Here is a 21255-nt window from a genome sequence, read left to right as displayed (position 1 = left end):
ATATATTCCAGGTCAGAAAATACTAGTGAAACATCAAACTCTCTTTGGAGGATTGTTTCTCACTCTTTGTCTTTCTTGAAGCTGGCCTGTCACATTAGTAATGATTGTAACCTGCTGTGAGTAATTAAGAGTAACAAACCCTAAGGAAGGGAATGGTAAATTATGGACTGTGAATTCAATTGAGTCATTAAAAAATCAATAGATAATGGAGGAACAATTAATGAACGGTGTTAACGAGGTTTTTTTTTTTTTCTTTTTTGTCTCATTTATCCTTCCCTTCTCTTACTCAGAAAGGGAACAGTAAGAAAGAGCAGTAGCCAGCATTGGTTTCATCAGCCAGCTTGTTCTCTTGCACCTCAGGGGTTCCACTTCTATTTATAGGCTGGCAAAGCCACAGCCTGCATTAGCACCTATTAAGGAAAAAACCCAGGTTGTGTCTGCCTTAAGATGAAAGAGTGCAGCTGGCATAGCTTTGTTACTAGTTTGGATGGAGCTAGATAAGGCTGTGGAGACATCCATTATGGCCTAAGATTGACTTCACAAAAATTTGGCCCCATTTGTAAGGTCTGTTTTTCCTCATACACCATAGGGTTCATTATGGCTCCCATAAAGAGGATTCATTTGACTCTGGGTTTGTCCAACAACCCAGTCCCCACCCCCTACTCCTGTCTCCTCATATCTTTTTTCCTTTTTATTAAGGAAAATTCACGTAGCATAAAATTCACCATTTAAAATTGTATAGTCCACTGTCTTTTTAATATATTCCACAATGTTTTGCAACCGTTGCTATTACTAAATTTAGGTTTGTGATCCTTGTTTTAACCTAGGATTTTTCAACTTGCTTTGCATTAGAATCTCCTTAGTAACCATTGACAATACTGTTACCCAGGTCTGGTCTCCCACCTCGAAAGTCTGAGTTTTCTGAGCTGGGGTCTGGGCACTGAGAGTTTATAAAGCTCTCCAGGTGATTTTAATGTACACTTGGAGTTGAAAACCATTTTGTAAGCCATCCAAGGGGAGGCTTTCTCACTTTTGTCTCTTTCACAGCTTTCCTATACTGAGCTTGTGGGATAAACCCTCTCTTTCCTCTTGACTTTGCCCTAGCAGTCTCCACAGCTTGGCACTTCCATTTCAACTCCCCATTGTGCATTGCCTGAGAAACCACAGGAGCCTCAACTCATCCTTTGGCTTCCTTATTAATGCCTTGATAACTGATACATTATTAATGAAATTCACTTCCTTTGCTTAAGTAAAGTGCTTCAGTGAGCTGAAAGGTCCACATATCAAGAGATTTTCTAGGTCATAAATGGGGGAGGTTGGGAGGCTTTAAATGTTGACTGAATCTTGTGGCTCAGACTCACACACCCACAATCCTGCACCACTTAGTGTGAATGTGACCAGTATGAAATTCGTGTTCTTAAAGATCTCTCTTTTGTTTCTCTTTGTGATTTTCAGGTACTTTATTCATATGCCAGCCTTGGAAAAGAAGCTCCCATTGTGTTACCCTATTACTCAGCCAACCACTCAACTTTTTCATGAAATTCTCAAATTGGTTGAACAGAAACAATATGTAAAATGTTAATAAGAATATAAAATGTTAATTGGGAGTGGAAATCTATGAAAAAATTATTTATTTATTTATTTATTTATTTAATTCATCTTGAGTTCTATAAACAAAGATTTTATCTAAATGTTACATCAATACCTATGATGTTTCATCAATACCTAAGAGGTCCTTGAAGTTTATCTGCTAAAAACAAACAAACAACAACAAAAAACCCTGTAAGAATGGTGCTAAAAACTAGCGTTTCTCCAGAAAGAAAAGTTTCTACAGACACAAAAAACTAAAAAGGGAACAGAAGCTCAAGGAGAATAATTGGTGTGAAGCCATTAAAATATATAATGAAAAATTGTTGTACAGAGTATAAACTACAGAGTCATCAATAGAGAAATGTTGAGCAATAGGATGACACCCTACTTTTCCACCTTTAAAAACTAGTGGCAAAAGTATTTTTGGAAGAATGAGCAGGAGAAACACAGGCACAGCTGAACAGAATGTCAGCTCCTCATTTGTCAAGGATAAAGAAGCCTGGACTTTCTTTTCTTTTTTTTGAACTCAGGGACTCAGGGGCACCCAGCCACTGAGCCACATCCCCAGCCCTATTTTGTATTTTTTTAGAGACAGGGTCTCACTGAGTTGCTTAGGGCCTTGCTTTTGCTGAGGCTGGCACTTGTGATCCTCCCACTTCAGCCTATGAGCTGCTGGGATTACAGGAGTGCACCACCGTGCCCGGCACGAAGCATAGACTTTCGTGAACAAAACCAAATGCTTTATATACAGAGTTGCCATGAATGGATAATTATGAATTTAATGCATTCCACTATTGTCATATATGTAAGAAATAAATAAAAATTAAAATTAAAAAAACCCAAAAAACCCAAATGCAGTTGGGTGCAGTGTCTCACGCCTGTAATCCCAGTGTTTCAGGAGGCTGAGGCAGGAGGATGAGTTCAAAGCCAGACTCAGCAAAAACGAGGTGCTAAGCAACTCAGTGAGACCCTGTCTCTAAATAAAATACAAAGTAGTGAAGCCAGAATTAGACAGGCAGTCAGTATAGATAGGTAAATCGAGTTAGGTCGGATTAAGGAGGCCAGTTTTGAGTGAGTCTGGGAAGTTGGAGACTGCCCCCTGAGGGATTGAAATGTTAATTCCTTCAGAGCCCTTCCTCACCCTTATCAAGAAACTGCCCCTGCTCCAACTTGTTGCCAAGGTAACCTGTCCCAGGAATTGCCCCTCCCTACAGGGAGCTCTAAGTGTGCTGGGGTTTGCACCATCCTGCCCTTCCCCCTTCAGCCCACCTGTTTCCCACCCTTGGGCCATCCTACCAAGCATTCCTGGGCCTAGTCATTTATGCGGGAAGGAGAAAGATAAGGGGGAAAAGGGAGGAGAACAAAGGAAGCATAGGACATCTAAAAAGGGTAGAACGCCTCGCTTCTGAGGATACCAGCTATGGCCCCCTTCTCCCTCCTGGAAGAAGTCTGTGTTACCCCATTTTTTAAAAAAAATCCTGCTTTATATGCTTGCCTCATTGTGCTTCTCTAATGTTCAAACTTCAACTTGCTGGAAGCAGAACTCGTCACCAATAACTGGCAGTGTCAGTAGGGCTGGGAATGTGGCTTAGTGGTTGAGTGCCCTTGAGTTCCATCCCTGGTACTCAAAATCCAAACACCAAAACAAACGAACAAAAAAATCCCACAAATGATTCTGCCACTCTACTTCAGGCACCTGTGGGTAATGTGAACAGTCCCATAGAGTCTCTGTGGAAGAGAAATTATTCATGAGCAGTGAAGGCTCTCCCACAACCATTTAAAAAAGAGATCTTTATTATTATTATGGCTATAAACTAATCCCACAAATACTTAACTTTGGTGTCATTGTGAGCTATGGAATTTTGACTTCTAAGAACTTAGGAACTGGGCCTTCTGTGAACTTATCATGATTTGAGGAAGGATAAGAGAAAAATCTACCTCCAAAGAAAGAGTTCCCAGCTGGGCATGGTGGTGCTTGCCTGGAATCCCAGCAGTTTGGGAGGCTAAGGCAGGAGGATTGGGAATTCAAAGCCAGCTTCAGAAATTTAGCAAGGCACTAAGCAACTCAGCAAGATCCTGTCTTTCAATTAAAAAAAAAAAATAAAAAAAAATATATATATAGATAGATAGATAGATAGATATAGATAATATTTGCATTATTACCAAATATATATATGCGTTATTTGCATTATTGCCATATATATATATGGCTGAGGATTGGCTCAGGTTCAATTCCCAGTACCCTACCCTGAAAAAAAAAAATTCCCAGCCATATTCACCTGTGTTGAATAATGTAATTATAGTTACAGTTTGTTGAGGACTTTCAGCAGATTCTTAATCACCATGTTCTGCAATATTTAAATAAACTATTTTGTAATTATAAATTTAGTATACAGAACATTTGTATTGGTTCTTATTGATTTTCCAAGGCCTTTCTTAGATTTAATATTTACATAGTTTACATACATTCTATGTAAAAATAGACCTGCTCTAAACCTGAGACTTTAGGTGAAAATTGTACATACACATATGCTGTTAGTTTTTAAAATGTCTATGTCTATGACAAGGATGAAATTTCTACATTGTTCTGCCTCTCAGAAGCGCCAGCTCTTAGCAGTGCCAACCACGGCCTGTCATCATGAGCACCCTGTAGACTGTACCTGCAGCTTCAGAAATGACTTAATCTGCCAGTAGCAAGGTTTCCCTCATTTATAAACCCTATGTGCTTGTATTGTTGTTAGGCCAGTATTTAATGCATAAAGGCAGAATTATTGTGAGATTTTTAAAAAATGCAAACATAAATGCAATCCTGACTTAAAACTAAAAGACTGGTATAATGTTACTTTTAAAAATAATACTTAGGACTCAGGATATAGCTCAGTTGGTGCTTGTCTTGCATGCACAAGGCCCTGGGTTCAATCCCCAGCACCACACACACACACACACACACACACACACACACGCACACTAATAATAATATTTAGACACAATGATAAAATTTTTATATATTGTTTTGTTTACAAATTATCTGTTAGCCTTGTTTCTATGAGATGTTTTTAATGTGACTTTTAAAAATGTCTTAGAAATGAAAGTTGCAGAAAGTAAGAGGAAAAAAATAGGATATCTTATTCCTGGTTCTAAGCCAAATACTGATTTTGCTTCAGGTTTTATTCTACTTCTTTCCAGGCCTTATCTACTTCTTTCTGGGCTTCCTTCTGTTAGGCGGAAGGGTGGGACTGGATGCTAAGTTCCCTTTCTCTGCCTGTAAGAAACAATTTTTTTGTTTTTAAAGAGAGAGAGAGAGAGACAGAGAGAATTTCTAAATATTTATTTATTTATTTTTAGTTTTTGGCGGACACAACATCTTTGTTTGTATGTGGTGCTGAGGATCGAACCTGAGCACGCTACCGCTTGAGCCACATCCCCAGCACATGAAACAATTTTTGACACTCTGAAATGGGATAGTGTGTTCCTCTGCCATCCTGGCTTAGTAGATGATTTCACACTGGTTCCAAATAATCCTGCTTTCTTTGTGTCACCAACATTGTCCCACAAAGTCTCCAGTCTTCTCACCATCACCCATTAAGGAATCCAAGTCATCCACTTTGGGAGCAAAATGAGCATTCTGGGCTGCTAGATGAGGGATTATTCCCAAGAGATGGTCAGTCAGAGGAGTGTGACGAGATTCTGAGGACACCAGCATACATCACTTGAAACTAGACAAATGGTATACTGATGAAACCCATAGGACAACACCAAGAGCATCAACAACTCAGTTACACTTTGTCTTCTGGAAATACCCTGGCTAGTAGGGTGCTTCTACCTGGGAAGGTAGTAGTGCAGGCTTTTTTTTTTTTCTTTTTTGTGCAAACTCTGATGGTAATAGTGCAGTCTCTGCTGAGGGCTTAGACTTTCTCATGTGCTGTCCTGCCTCTTCTGCAGCTCCTCTCCCACTGAAATCATACTTTGTCTAATTTCTGGGAGCCAAAGTTCTGTCAGAATGTACCTGAATCTTTCCATGTAGGGATAAAGTCATTGACTTTTTAAAGAGCTAATGGTTGGATTTGTCACCTTGATTTTCTTCAGTTTACTCTGTATGACTCATTTGACAGTCCCAGGAAGAGGAAGAAACAAGAAATTTTAACACTTTAAAAGGGTTATTCTTCCATAATTCTTTTATGCTTGTGAGTTTGTTTGCATTATTACCAAATGCAAGAAAAATCACCTAATAAACCATCTCTGTTGGTGATCAGACACATTTAATACTTTACCTAAACACTGGCCTCAAGCAAAAAACAAACTTGAATATTGAAATCACATAAATATATTTTTAAGAATACAAATGTCACCAGAAAGAGCCTAGTTTTTGAGCTGGTTTCAAGATTCTATATCCTTTGAACACCTTCATGATGTGAGTGCAGTCATTTACCACCCCTACTTACCCCAAAGACAATCATTTCTACCATTTTAGAAAGTATTTTTTTTATTTGCTCTTTTTAGATATACATGACAGTAGAGTGTATTTTGACATACATACATAGAAGTGTAACTTATTCTACTTAGGATCCCATTCTTGTGGTTATACATGATGTGGTGTTTTGCCAGAGTCCGGCTGGGCAAATAACCGGGAGGTGATAAGCAACTTGAAGGTTCAAGCAGGAACTACTTTATTGCGAGTGAACTCAGCGGCAACTGAGCGAGAACTCAAAGTAGTGGGCACCTAAGGTAGCAGGAGCTGCCTCTCTGCCGGACAGCAGAGGTATATATACCCAACTAATCACACACAGCTTGACTCAATTAACATCATCTAGATACAACAGTCAGCCAATAAAGAATCCTCATCATCTTAATGGCTTGCTGGCGTTGCTTCACAAACCAATCCTCCTGGCAAGCTGCCAGGCGCCATCTTGACTTGATTTGCATCCCCAACAGTGTTTAACTGGACATGTATTCAATATGAACATAGGAAAGTTCATTCCATTGTCTTTCCTATTCCCATCCCCCCCTCTTCCTTTCATCATTTTCTTTTGTCAAACTTCTGTCTCCCCCACCCAGCCCACATTGTCTGTTAGCAACCGCATATGAGAGAGAACATTTGTCCTTTGGTTTTTTGGGATTGGCTTATTTCACTTAGCATGATAGTCTCCAGTTATATCTGTTTACCAGCAAAAGTCATAAAGCCATTCTTTAAAAAAGTATTTTTGAAAGTACACACACATACACACTTTGTATGTACAATTTAAGAGTATTGATTTTGAAGCTAAAATGTATGAGTTTAAATCCCATCTCTACACTTGATTTGGACTTGGGAAGTTAATGACATCTCCAAACTTCAGTTAAAGCAGAATGTATACAACCTATTGCAAAGAGTTAGGAGACATAAATGAAAAGTTGTGGGTGAAGCATTAATTAGGGTCCCTCACATGTAGTAAGGACTCAGTAAATAGTACTTATTATTATTTTTGTACTGGGAATCGAACCCAGGGTTGCGATACCATTGAGCCACCCTTTTTTAATTTTTAGACAGGATCTTACTAAGTTGCTTAGGGCCTATGATAAGTTGCTGAGACTGGCTTTGAATTTATGATCCTTAGGCTCCCAAGCTGCTAGGATTACAGGCATGTGCCATTGAGCCTGGCTTAGTATTTATTATTATTATTAAAATAATACCAAAGGTGGCTGAGAATTTAGAGACTAATAAGTACGACCCTTTTGTGGGGCTACTCTAGAGACCAGCCACTACAATCCGAGAACTCCTGGCCTATATAGCATTGGAGAACAGATTCATTTGAATGTTAAAAATTCAACTTTGTATTAGTAGGAGTGTGATTTAACTGTCAATTTCTTCTGTTTAGTGGGACCATGTTGCAAAATAAAATATAAAAAGGACTAGGGATGTAGCTCAGTGCTAAAGTGACTCTGGGCTCAATCCCAGTACCCACCCCCCAAAAAAAAAAGTATTTTACATATTTTCATATTGAATCTTACTCCTTGCTAATGCTGCTTTTAATTGTGATAGGAAAACTTATGATTACATTAGCAAATGTGCTATAAAGCAGCTGATGAGAGTGATCAAGCTTGTTGACTGCTGATATGCTCCAATCATTAGTGTTCTATGTTTTTTCTGAGTCTAGAACCACTTGTTTTATATTTAACACATTTGCAGAATAGAGAGGTTCAATGATAAATATGGAAGAGAAGCTGGAAATTTTTTAAAGAATGTATTTGATGGGAATTTTTGAGGAAACGGAATAGTGATAAATAATTGTCTGATTTCTCAGTGTTCACTGTATTTACTTCTAAATGCAGTACAGACTTGTAAGGTCAACTTGAATTTGCCTCTCTATAGAAAGGAAAATGCAATTCTCCATCCAGTCAGCTCTTCTGTGTGTTTTGGATCTGAAGCTTTTCCCATTTGGGGGAGGCAGTGTGATTTGTTGGCTAGAAATCTGAGTACTGTAATTTTGTGGATAAGAATCCAAATGCTATGTAAGAACTTATTTTGAATATTGCCTACCCACTACTTCTCATAACTCTTTTAGGGACTCTGTATAATCAATTATGCAATAATAAAAGCCTATATTCAGCGTTTTATGAATATTAATTTTAATATAAACATCTAGTATTGTGGATAGTCTAAAGTAGGATGAAATATATGACATTGCCATTTTGCAGGTCCAATATTGTTGAAATCTGCAATCCCATATGGTTCAAATAGAAACCCCCTCAATAAATGGTAACTATTAAGTTAACAGAAACAATTACTTCCTGCCTTTGTATTTTATTGTATACAATTTATTCTAATTTCCCAGGTAACATAGCACTTTGCTATAACATTACTTATTCTTGCATAGATTTGGATAAACCACAAATCAAGTCAAATCATTTAATTATAAATTATTGCATAGGCATAATATACTTAAACATGTTCAAAACAGAATTCCTTTTATTAGTATGTATTAATTATACAGAAGAGTGAGTTTCATTGTGGCATATTTGTACCAAACAAGTCTGTTCTATTTACTCCACTGCTTAAGAGACACCTGAGAGATTTGTTTTCCCCATTTTATTCATTCTATAAATACAATCCATCTGAAGTGCTTACTAGCAATAGCTTCAAAATATATTCCTGATCTATTGATTTTCCATAATTTTGACAACCCCCTAGCTTAAATATCCAACAACTACTGTAATAGATTATTTAGTTACTGTGCTCTCACATCCTCGACCCCTACAATCCATTCTTTAAAATGGAAGTGATTTTAAAAAAAATTATTCTTAAGTTTTAGATGGACACAGTATCCTTATTTTACATTTATGTGGTGCTGAGGCTTGAACCCAGTGCCTTGTGTATGCTAGGTGAGCGCTCTACCACTGAGCCACAACTCCAGCCCTGGAAGTGATATTTTGAATTAGAGAATCAAAATTTCTACTAAAAACCTTTGTATTGGGCTGGTATATGGCTCAGTATACCCCTGGGTTCAATCCCTAGTACTGCAAAACCAAACCAAAACAACAACAACTAAAACCTTTGTATTGCTTTATACTACCCAGCATTAAAATCAAAGTCCTTACCCCTACAGGGGATTTATCCTGTTCCACACTGATGACCTACAAATGAATTTGGAAAGGGAATACATCTATTAGAAACTATAACCACCAGAGGGCACAGTTGTATTAGAAAGAGAAAAAAAGGCAAAATTATGATCTAACCATGGAATATTGATTTTTTTAAGTGTGAAAAAAAATAACACTGGATAAGGTAACCAGTAGTAACCATTTTACTATCTATATATAGTAAAATATACACATATATTTGTAGTAACTATTTTACTATATATACATATTATACACATATATATATTTACTATATACGTAGTTTATCTTATATATACCATATATATGTCTTATAACATCATGTTGTTTATCTTAAATATATGCAATAAAAATTTAAAAATTTAGCTTAAACCTCCAACAACTGATTTACCCTCAATGTTTTATGTATATACTATTTTTTTTGAGAGAGAGAGAATTTTTTTTTAATATTTATTTTTCAGTTTTCGGTGGACACAACATCTTTATTTTATTTTTATGTGGTGCTGAGGATCGAACCCAGCGCCCCTCGCATGTCAGGCAAGCACTTTACCGCTTGAGCCACATCCCCAGCCCCATGTATATACTATTTTAAACTATATGCACCTTGTCATACACCAGAACTATTCACCAGTCTATTCATATGACTGAAACCATTTATCCACTGAATAGTAACTAATTTCCCCACTCCCTGGCATTCTTATTCTACTTTTTGCTTCTGAGTTTTGACTATATTAGAAAATATAAGTGGAATCCTGTAATATTTGTTTCTTTCTTTTTTTTTTTTTTTTTTTGACTGACTTACTTTATTGTCTTAGAAATCTATGTTGGAGCATGTAACAGAAATTTCTTCTCTTTTAAGCTGAATAATATTTCATTGTATTTGCATACCACATTTAAAAAATTTACTCATTTATTCATGGACATTCAGATGTTTCTACCTCTTCACTACTGTAGACAATGCTGCAGTGAACATGAGAATACAAATATCCTCTCAAAACCCCTTTGTAATTCTTTTGGATTCATACCCAGAAGTGGTATTGTTGGGTCATATGGTAGTTCAACTTTTTTGAGAAATCTCCATATTATTTTCTATAATAATTACAACATTATGTCATTTTGACAAATGCCATGTTAGCAGTATGAGGTGACATCTTATTATGATTTTTATATGTTCCTAATGATTAGTGATGTTGGGCATCTTTTCAGATACCTCTTGGTCATTTGTATTGTTTGGGAAAATGTCTATTTAGGTCTTTTGTTCATTTTGATTTGTTTTTGTTTTTGTTTTTACTTTTGAATTGTGCTTTTTTTTTTTCTTGTATTATCTCTCCCATTCAATGGTTGCCTTTCCATTTTAGTGTTTTGTTGTGTGGAAGCTTTTTAGTTTGATGTCCTTTCACTTTTCTATTGTTGCATTTGTTGCCAATGTTTTTAATGTCATATTAACATTGATTCTTAAAATTCAAACAAACCTTTAAAATTATTTTTCTCTCATTCTCTTTAATATGTGCTAACAAATCTAGGTGTAAGAAAACTCCTATGCTATTATAAAAACACAAATTTATAATCTAAGTTTATACAATTAAATGCAATTTAATATCAGTGTAACAAATGATGTGTTGCCCAAACCGTTTCTTGTAAAGTGAATATGACAGAATGCTGTAATATGGATTCCTGAATTCAGCATCCTACTATCATGTTGCACTTTTTCAGACCACTACAAGTCTTTATATTGACTCTTTTACACCCTAACATTTCACTGTGAGTTACTGTCACCTCTGTTCTCTGACCAGGGACAATCAAAGTTTTCCCATGTAAGGATAAACAACAGACCAATGTAAACAATGCAAACAGAGATACTTAAATCACAGGCATTTCATTGTGATTTAAACAAAAGTTTAAATTTTCCAGAAAAACCTCACAGACTTTTAAATTGAAATGTATAGACCTTAAAAAAAATTAAAAAAAAAGAAATGTATAGACCTTAATTTGAGAGGCTTTAGCCATAGAAGATAAGAGCCCAAGTGTTTTACGTATGTTGACCTATCAAACGTCATGGATTGCCTTTGTGGGCACTGGTTTATGCCTCCCCCAACACTTCCTTTCAATCAGAAGTGTACTGATTTGGGTGATAAAGTATAAAGTTATATACTCTGTTTATAAGCCAGTCCAGTCCTAGGAATTTTCCTTTTTTTTTTTTCTTTTTATGACAGAGACTTGCTAAGGTTGGCCTTGAACCCTTCTGCCTTAGCTTCCTGAGTAGCTGGAATTACCCAGCTGACCTAGGGTTATAATCAGGAAAAACCTGTGTCATAGCAATAGGAAATAAGAAACAGAATAAAATGTCATTTATAGAAGTTTCACAGACCTCCCTCAGGAAGCATACCTATTCCAAACTGAGAGGTGCTTCGGAGGTCAATACAAACAGAAATATTGTTCTGATTTCCTTTTGTGACTCAGAGACTTAAATGGTTCCCTCTACTCCATGTGTCTCCAAAACACCCTTCAAAAATTCAGGCTATAAATAAGAAAATATAGTAAAAGTTTTATTATAATTAGGTTCCTCTAATATCTGAGGTCATTTTAGGGTAGGAGGAGAAAGACTTCTGAAAGGGTCACATTTACTGAGAAAAATTAGAATATAGTACAGCAGTTTTGTAACCATATGATATAATTTGGCTGACATTGTGGCTAGGGGTTGCTACATAACAAAATGACTCTTCAATGCCAAGTCTCAAGACTAAATTCAGTTGCCAACATGACTTCAGATGTCTCAGTGTGAACAATAATGAGAAAATGGCATGAAATAGTGATTTTTAAGGAGACTGAGAAAGATTTCTCTAAAAAATATATAAAGCATTTGAGAAAAACTATGTGTGGGTGTGTATCTGTGTGTGGGTGTGTGAACTGGACCAAATCCAAGAATCCAAGTGGTTCACAAACTGAAATATGCTGACACTGGTTTGTTGGAGCAAAAGTAACGTAAGCATTCTGGCAATCTTGAGTCCTCATTCCTTCAGAGGATGACTATTATTAGTATTATTTTGTATTTATCAAGCTCCAAACTGGGGCAACTTGTCATAATGGGAAGGGAAGAAAGAGGGGGAAATGCGCCATCTGTCCCTGGCACTGGCATTCAGTTCATGGAAAATATTTAAAAGTTGTCAGTCAGAAGGTTTGGGAAGTTTCATATGATTTTAAAAGGTCTTACTGCCCTAGAAAGAAATCAATTCAATTTAATAAACATCTATTCTGACTTTGTTGGATGCTTGCAGGATACAAAAATAAATAAAACTGGGTCTGTTGGCAAGGATTTGCATTTTAGTAAGCTAAATTTTTCTATGTGCAGTTACTTGAGCACAACCTTCAAAATTTTTGTCATATCTTCTGAATTCTTTTTACTCAATATTTTTTAATATTATTTGCTCAATATTTTTCCAATATCTATATCTACTTTATGATTTTCCTAAAACGTATTTGGGAAATAACAGAATTGATGTTTTAGAAATATATTTTTTAAGTACGTGTGTGTACATACTTCCAATATACATGAATAAATAAAAACAATTAAAAACATTTAAATGTCTTTCCTTGGATTATCTAAAATTATTTTTGTACCACTCTATGGGAATGATCATGGTAATGAAATCTGAGTTGGAGGTTAAACTAGATTCTCCACTTCTGCTGGTGGATGGGGTCTGTATAAGCTGTAGGCCTCTATAGCTGAGAAATATGTTGCAGCTCTTAATGACAAGCTATGCCCTCCAGTGTTATAGTAGACCACTCCCAATTTCTTCTTGGCTTGCAAATTTGAAAAATGAGACCCACAGATGAGGATGAGTGAGTGTAAAAGTAAGATTTATTCAAGGGGGAATAGAAATATAATTCCCACAGGGCGAGAGGGGTCCCAAGAGAGGTTGCCCCTTGTGTGCTAGTCTAGAGTTTTATATAGTACTTGGGTCAACACTATTGGTCCAAATTTATGCTAATCAGGACTTGGAAGAGTTCCAACACAATTGGTTCACATTTATGCTAATAAGGGCTGGGAAAAGTACCAATGCTATTGGTTAGCTCTGCAATCACATTCAGGTCTGGCCCACTTCCACCTTCCTGCCTGCTTGTAGGGAGGTGGGAAGTTGAGGTCATCATGGATAGGGATGCTTTGGGGGTTCTGGAATACGGTGCTATGTGGATCAGGCATCTACACTGGACCAGCTGAGCTGCATGACAGATTGGCAGGCCTTGGCTTGCCAAAGTTCCACACCTGAACAGTGGGCTCTGCTAGGCATTAGCCCGTGCCTTCCACCCATGCTCCAGTCCATCTGGGCTATCACTCTGCTACTTCAGGACAAGGGCTTGGCTTCAGTAAAGAATACTTGAAGAGGGACTGGGGTTGTGGCTCAATGGTAGAGTGCTTGCCTAGCATGTATAAGGCACTGGGTTCGATTCTCAGCACCACATTAAGTAAATAAATAAAAATAAAAGATAATATGTCTAACTACAACTAAAAACAAACAAACAAACAAACAAACAAAAAAGAATACCTGAAGAAAACGTACAAGGGCAGAGAAATTCAGATGTTAGAGGTACAAAGAAAGTGTTACAAGAAACTACAGGAGGGGCTGGGTATAGCTCAGTAGTAGAGCACTTTCCTGTGCACAAGACCCTGGGTTCAATCCCAGGTTGTGGCTCAGCAGTAGAGTGCTCACCTACCATGTGTAAGGCCCTGGGTTTGATCCTCAGCATCACATAAAAATAGATAAATAAAATAAAGGTATTGTGTTCAACTACAACTAAAAAATATTTTAAAAAAAAGAAAAGAAACCAGGGCTGGGGATGTGGCTCAAGCGATAGCGCGCTCGCCTGGCATGCGTGGGCCCCGGGTTCGATCCTCAGCACTACATACAAACACAGATGTTGTGTCCGCCAAAAACTAAAAAATAAATATTAAAAAATTCTCTCTCTCTCTCTCTCTCTCTCTCTCTCTCTCTCTAATGAATGAATGAATGAATAAATAAATAAATAAATAGATATGAAACCACAGGATGAATAGTTTAACTCTGACTGAATAGATCAACAAGGCCTACTCGGAAGATTTGGTATTTGTGGAGGTTTTAAGAAATATTTAAGTCTGTAATATTTTTTAAAACTAAAGCAACATGGAAAAATATAAGATTTGACAGAGCTTGGTGGTGAATTCATAGATACTTCTATATTAGCCTCTTCACTTCTCTATATGCTTGGAATATTTCACAATAATAAAGTGTGTCTACGACTTAGAGAAGACAAAAACATTACATTCCAAATGGAAGAGAACGTAAGAACAAAAGCAGAGAATCCTGAAATTCAGGGCCGGATGTCAGTTCTACTGCAGATGAGTGCTGGAAAACAATTAGAAAGGTAAGATAAGGTCCAATCATGCAGCACCTTGGCTAAGTGGTCCTGGCTGAGAGGTTTGTAGTGGAGGAAGGAGGGGACCACTGAAGGTTTCTGATGAATAATATGATCAGGACAATAGATTAGGATTTGAACTACAAGGAGAGCTCAGAGTTGGAAAGATTTTATAATAGTTCAGTTAAAAATATGGTGGTCTACTTAAGGTCCATAACATCTTGATTTCCTAAAAAAAAAAAAAAAAAAAAATCATTTCCACCGGGCAGTCACATTTCTTTCTTCCTATCCCAGATCCTTTGTAGTCTCATCCATCTATACTGTAGAATAGGGATTGGTAAACTTTTGCAAGATAGTAAATATTTCAGTGACCATATGGGCTCTGCTGCAACTACTCTGTCACTGTAGCAAGAAGAGAAGCCAAATACAAAATGAACAGACATGGCTGTTTTTTCTTTAACATTTTTTTTTAGTTGTAGATGGACACAATATCTTTATTTAGGTGTTTTTATTTTTATGTGGTGCCGGGGATCAAACCCAGTGTCTCATGCATGTTAGGCAAGTGCTCTACCACTGAGCCACAACCCCAGCCCCAAATGGCTGTTTTCTAATAAAATTTTATATATAGTCACTGAAATTTCAATTCCAGATTTTTATGGGTCATGAAATGCTTTCTTTTTTCAACAATTAAAGAATGTAAAAAGAATTCTTAGTTTTTCAAGTGGCAAAAACAAAACAAAACAAACAAACAAACAAAAAAACAGGCTGTAGGTTAGGGAAATGCAAAACAAAAATCACAGGGTATAGCTCAGTAGAGCACTTTCCTGTGTGCACAAGGCCCTGGGTTCAATCCCTAGCACTGCAAACAAACAAACAAACAAACAAAAAGAACCCAGAATGAGTGTGTTAGTGAATTTTCTGCCACTGTAACAAAATACCTGGTATAATTAACTTATTAAAAATAGTTTATTTGGGCTCATAGTTTGGGAGGTTCCAGTCCATGAACAGTTGGTCCCATTGCTTTGGGTTTGTAGCAAGACAGCACATCGTGGAGGAGGCATTTGTCAGAGTAAAACTTCTCACCTCATTGCCAGGAAGCAAGAGTGAAGAGGGTGCTAGGGTCTCACAATCCCTTTCAAAGGCATGTCCCCAATAACCTAAAGATCTCTCATTAGACGGGGAAAAAAAGGTCTTTCACCCCCTTCCAATAGCACCATCAAGCCTATAACACATGGAGTCTTGGGGGACATTTAAGATCCAAACTGTAACAATGAGATATAACTTCTCACCTTGGGAGACTGTAATAAAAAAGGTGGGTAATAAAAAATGTTGGCAAGAATAAGGAGAAATTAGAACCTTCATACATTACTCATGGGAATATAAAATGTCACAGCTGCCTCAGAAAAAGTTTGGTAGCTCCTCAAGCAGTTAAACAGAGTTATCATAAGCTCCAGCAATTTCACTTCTAGGTATATATCCAAGAGAAATGGAAACATTTTCAAACAGAAACTTGTATGTGAGGGGCTGGAGTTGTGGCTCAGCAGTAGCGGGCTCACCTAGCATGTTCGAGGACCTAGGTTCGATCCTCAGCACCACATAAAAATAAATAAATAAAATAAAGGATTATGTCCAACTTAAAAAAAAAAAACTTGTATGTGAAAATTCATAGCAATGTTATTCCTAATAATCCCCAAAGTGGAAATAACCTACAGGACTATCAATTAAGCAGCGGGTAAACTAAACATGAAATATCTATACAATGGAATATTATTTGGCTTCAAAAAAGGAATGAAATATTGATGTGCTACAACATGGATGAATCAAAAACCATGATCAGTTGCAGGTGCAGTTGCTCCCACCTGTAATCCCAGCGGCTCAGGAGGCTGAGGCAGGAGGATTATAAATTCAAAGCTAGCGTCAGCAACAGTGAGGTGCTAAGCAACTCAGTGAGACCCTGGCTTTAAATGAAAATATAAAATAGGACTGGGCATATTGCTCAGTGGTATAGTGTCCATGAGTTCAATGCCTGGTACCAAAAAAACAAAAAAATAAAACAAATATGCTAAGTGAAAGACGCCAGTAAAAAGATCACTTACTATATGATTTCATTTATATGAAATGAACAGAATGGACAAATCTATCAAAATGCAAAGTAGATTAGCTAGGGCTGAGCAGATTGTGGGGACAGGGGAATGACTGACTGTAAATGGGTATGAGGATTCTGGGTGCGTGTGTCATGAAAATATAAAATTGATTGTGATGGTTGCACAAGTGAGTGAATATACTAAAAATTATTGAACTCTACACTTTAAAAGGATGAATTGTATAGTATGTGGATTATATATCAATAAAGCTGTTAAAAGTAATAACAAGTTGCTGCTCAGTTAGTCCTATAGACAATAGTTTACCAGTCTCTGTTGTAGACCCATTCATGCAAGATACCAGATGAACTCTCAGAGCTTATTGGTGAATTCAATTATTTAAACTTGAAAGATTCAGTTTAGGAAAGCTGGAAGATGGTTATAGTCAGGAAAGGTTTTGTTCTCAGGACTTATTGGTGAGGGTATCTGTATGTCTTATAGATGTGTGATATAAGCACTGACGAATTCCTACTTACTTGATGGCTTGTAATTAAAGCCAGGAGTTCAGCATACAAATGCAGACACACTCAGGGTTATGGTTTGGATGTGAGGTGTTCCCCAAAAGCTTATGTGTGAGAGAATGCAAATGCAAGAAGGTTCAGAGGAGAGATGATTAGGTTGTGAGAGTCTTAACTCCCTGTCTCTTGTCACTCAATATGGCCTTGAAGTTGGATAACCCTGAGCCTTAATAAACCTGTTTTCTTTATAACTTATCCACTCTTTGTTTGCAACAGAAAATGAATTAATGCTACTCCATTTATGAAGGCTCTGCCCACATGACCAAATAACTTTTTGAAGGCACCACCTCCACACCATCACACTGGGCTTAGGTTTTAACATATTAATTTGTAGTGATTGAGGGCAAACATTTCATTCCATAGCAGCTAGTTAATTTAATCCTAAACTTCCCAAGTTTAAAAACAAGAAATTTCACCTCATTGTCCTCTTGGAGAGTTAACGTGAGGAGTTGGTGATGAAATTTAATCTAAAATTTAATCAGTCTTGGGCAAGGCAACTTAGCCTCTGTACTGCTCTTGGGGGCTTATGTATTTATTCCATAAATACTTATGTCATGCCTACTATGTGTCAGGCACTATTCCAGGTACTGGAGATACAGTAGTGAACAAGACATAATTCCCTGGTCTCATGGAATTTTTGCTCTAATATAGTTAACTCTTCTTTTATCTGCTTTTTTCCATAATGAAATACTATATTATCATGAATTAGCCTTGAATCAGGCTCCTATGCTGCATAAGAGGTCACTGCACTTCTCCCTCTAGGCAGGATAGATCCAAACTCATCCCAAATTGATCTGCATAGTTCTGTCCACAGTATGGTTAAAAAACACTCATTTCTCTCCAACTCTAGTAATAGTCTGAGCAAAATATCATTCTACACTAAGATTACAACAATAGTGTTTTCTTTAATGGTCTCTGAATTTTTGGTTTATCCCTAGTTATTAATCAACCTCATTATATATTTTCTTTACTTGCAACCTTTCAGTAGCTCTTCTAATTTTCTTAGGATTAAATCCAAAATACTGAATGGCTCTGGGCTGCACTGCATACATTGTTCTGTGCACCTCACCTCAAATCACTATACCTTTGGCTTACCTACATTGTTCCTTCCACACCAGTCTTTCCTCTTTACTTTGAACATGCCAAGTCCCTTCACAGCTCACCTTTATACATTGCTGTGACCCTCTTCCTGGAGGAGTACTGCCACTTTCACTGGGTTTATTTCCATTCGCATCCACAAGATGAAACTTAAATGTCACTTTCTCAATAAGGCTACCTCTGATTCTACCCTATTATACACTAAGTTACTACATGGCTATTTATGCAATTATTTAATGAATATCACCTCCTTTTGACTATGAGTTCCATAAAGCAGGGCCTTGTGTGATTTGTTTACTACTGTACCTCTTTAAGTGGACCACAAGCTGGCTAAGTGTAGATGCCCAATAGTTACTATTAATGAGAAACATGTTCTAAAAAAACTCAATTAGGAGAAGATGACTAAGAAATTACCTTAAAAAGTAAGAAAATATTTTATGGCTAAATATTATGATACAGTAATTAGAATAAAAAGATGAAAAATTAGGGATATGATTAGACAGGGTGGAGCAGAGAGTGACAAAGACAGGGGAAAGAAATTGGGAGAATCACAGCTATTTTGCAAGAGGAGGAGATGGGGAAAAGAATTATATTTAATATAATAGTGATGTCTTGACTGGAAGAGCATTTACTTTAGAAATAAAGTTTTCAGGATACTTGGAAAGTTGAAACCCAGGGCTACTAATCATACATGAGCCAGAGTAGAGTTCCAAATTTTGTTAAGAACAATTTTGATTCACCTCTTTTGCCTTGAGTCTTTAGAATATTCCCAGTGACATATTACAAACCTTCCTCAAGAAACTAGACATTTCAGGAAATAAAGCATTAGAAGTTTCTTTGCTTTCATGAGTGAAGCTTCTCAGTAATTCACTTTCAGGCTCAATTCTAGGATAATTTGTTTCATCTCTTCTCTTTTTGCTGCTCAGGTGGTGATAGCCAATTTAAAAAAAGGAAAAGGATGTTTGGTTTTATCATTAAGTGTCAGGAAGAGGACATTTCTAGAAAGAATTTTTTAATCATGAAGAAAGCAAGGCCCCATGGGCCCATGCAGACCTTTGCCTCCTATGTAAATAGATGAATGAATGGAAATGCCACCTTTTAGTAAAGCAGACAAGAATGATAAGGGCGAACGAATGTTCAGAGGAATTAGAAATTTAATGATATGTCCATGCTTTATAAAATACACTCAAAAGATCTCTGAAGAGCACATGTGAATTTTAATGATGTTACTAGAAAAAAAAATCCATAATCATTTAAAGCATAAAGAAAGTCCTAATGAATGCTCCAATCTTCTACAGAATTAATTGGAAAGAAAATGTTGACAAAGGTTTATTTCCAATACAGTTCTGAAGTTTAAATAATGGCTGTAAATAAGAATAACATTCATATTTTAAGAAAAAAGATGAAAATAAGTGTTATTTGCTAGGGTTCAATAGTATAGTACTAGCAAAACAAATTATTATAATTACTCCAATTACAGAGCTCTGTGTTAGGCACTTCAAAATGATAAGACCCAGTGACTATCTTCAAGAAATTTCCAACTTCTGCCGCTCCTGGAGCTGTTTGTGTGCTCCTTCAGTGAGGATCTGGTACCTCTTGTGAAGCGGCAACTGAGGAGACTCTGGCGCTCACCATGGCCAAAGAAAAGCCCAAGGAAGGAGTCAGGACTGAGAACAATGATTATATTAACTTGAAGGTGGCAGGGCAGGCTGGTTCTGTGGAGCAGTGTAAGATTAAGAGGCATAGTAAAGTACTGGAAGCATATTGTGAATGACAGGATTTGTGAATGAGGCAGGTAAGATTCCCATTTGACGGGCAGCCGATTAATGAAATAGACACACCTGCACAATTGGAAATGGAGGATGAAGAGACAATTGATGTGTTCCAGCAGCAGACAGGAGGTGTCTACTAAAAAGGGAATTTGCTACTTTACTCCAGAACTCTGTTCTTACAGATCAAGAATACATTTTCAATTAGAAAACTGCAATTTGGTTCCACCAAATCCTGACTACAGTATAGTTTTCTCTTTCATTTTCCCCTTCCCCATTCCTTTATTGTACAAAAAGTAACTGGTATATGTGCACAAGCACATTGCATTTTATTTTATTTATTTTTATGTGGTGCTGAGGAGTGGACCCAGGGCCTTGCATGTGCGAGGCAAGCGCTCTACCCGAGCCACAACCCCAGTCCGCCCCTCTCCCCATATTGCATTTAAAAAAAATTAAATGGCCAATGATGTTTTGATTGACATCGGATAGAGATGGGATAGGAAAAAATACTGGTTCTGTGAAAATATCCCCTTTCTCCATTAGTGGCGTGCTCATTCAGCCTTATCTTTATATTTCAGTGTTATTTTGCTCTGTTTAAACATAAAACAAAAAAACCTGAACAACATAAAAATCCTTGCATACCTTGTTCACTTGAAGAATTTTATGTTTTTCATTTATCATTGTAAAACCTAGGACAATTTTGTAACTTTTTGTATGTTGCTATTACATGTAGTACAATCTGTCTTTAAGTAGGGGTAAAGTATTCTTAAAAAATAAGATTCCTAGATAGTTTTCCCTTCAAGTCAAGCATCTTGTTATTTAAATAAATTTCTTATTTAAAATGAAAAAAAAAAAGTTGTTTCCAGTGTAGCAAGATGAGTAAGCTAACCACAGACTATAACTATAGTCATCAGGGATTTCATAACAAATGACCAGAAGATTCCAAATTTCATGGGAAATAGGGTATACTTTATTCAGACAACCAGTAACATTTTCATGGAGGAGGTTAACACTGGAGATGAGGCTTAAAAATTAGCAACACATTCATAGTCTAAGTGGTTTGCAACTGCAAAGGTACAGAAGCAGAAAAGGAGACATTTTTAGGAAATTCAAGTTATTTTGACAGAGTATAAATTACACATTGGGGAAAAA

The 21255-nt window shown here is 36.8% G+C and overlaps 1 protein-coding gene and 1 pseudogene across 1 annotated transcript in view; both read left to right on the top strand.

Moving 5' to 3' along the window:
• The window catches only part of CUNH12orf56 (chromosome unknown C12orf56 homolog), an 81671-nt gene extending 73487 nt beyond the window's left edge, over positions 1-8184 (top strand). Inside the window, exon 13 of the mRNA XM_046430731.2 lies at positions 1456-8184. Coding sequence (XP_046286687.2) covers positions 1456-1582 — 127 coding nt within the window. The 3' untranslated portion in view covers positions 1583-8184. The remainder of the gene's footprint in view (positions 1-1455) is intronic.
• An 11652-nt stretch (positions 8185-19836) lies between these two features.
• On the top strand, positions 19837-20340 carry LOC124083958 (small ubiquitin-related modifier 2-like; annotated as a pseudogene).
• Positions 20341-21255: the final 915 nt, after the last annotated feature.

The sequence above is a fragment of the Marmota monax genome, unplaced genomic scaffold, assembly GCF_021218885.2.
Source record: "Marmota monax isolate L192 unplaced genomic scaffold, Marmota_monax_Labrador192_F-V1.1 WCK01_AAM20220418_F8-fsc00056, whole genome shotgun sequence".
Lineage (NCBI taxonomy): Eukaryota > Metazoa > Chordata > Mammalia > Rodentia > Sciuridae > Marmota > Marmota monax.
The sequence above is the reverse complement of the archived record's forward strand: the minus strand, read 5'-3'. Positions and strand labels throughout refer to the sequence as shown.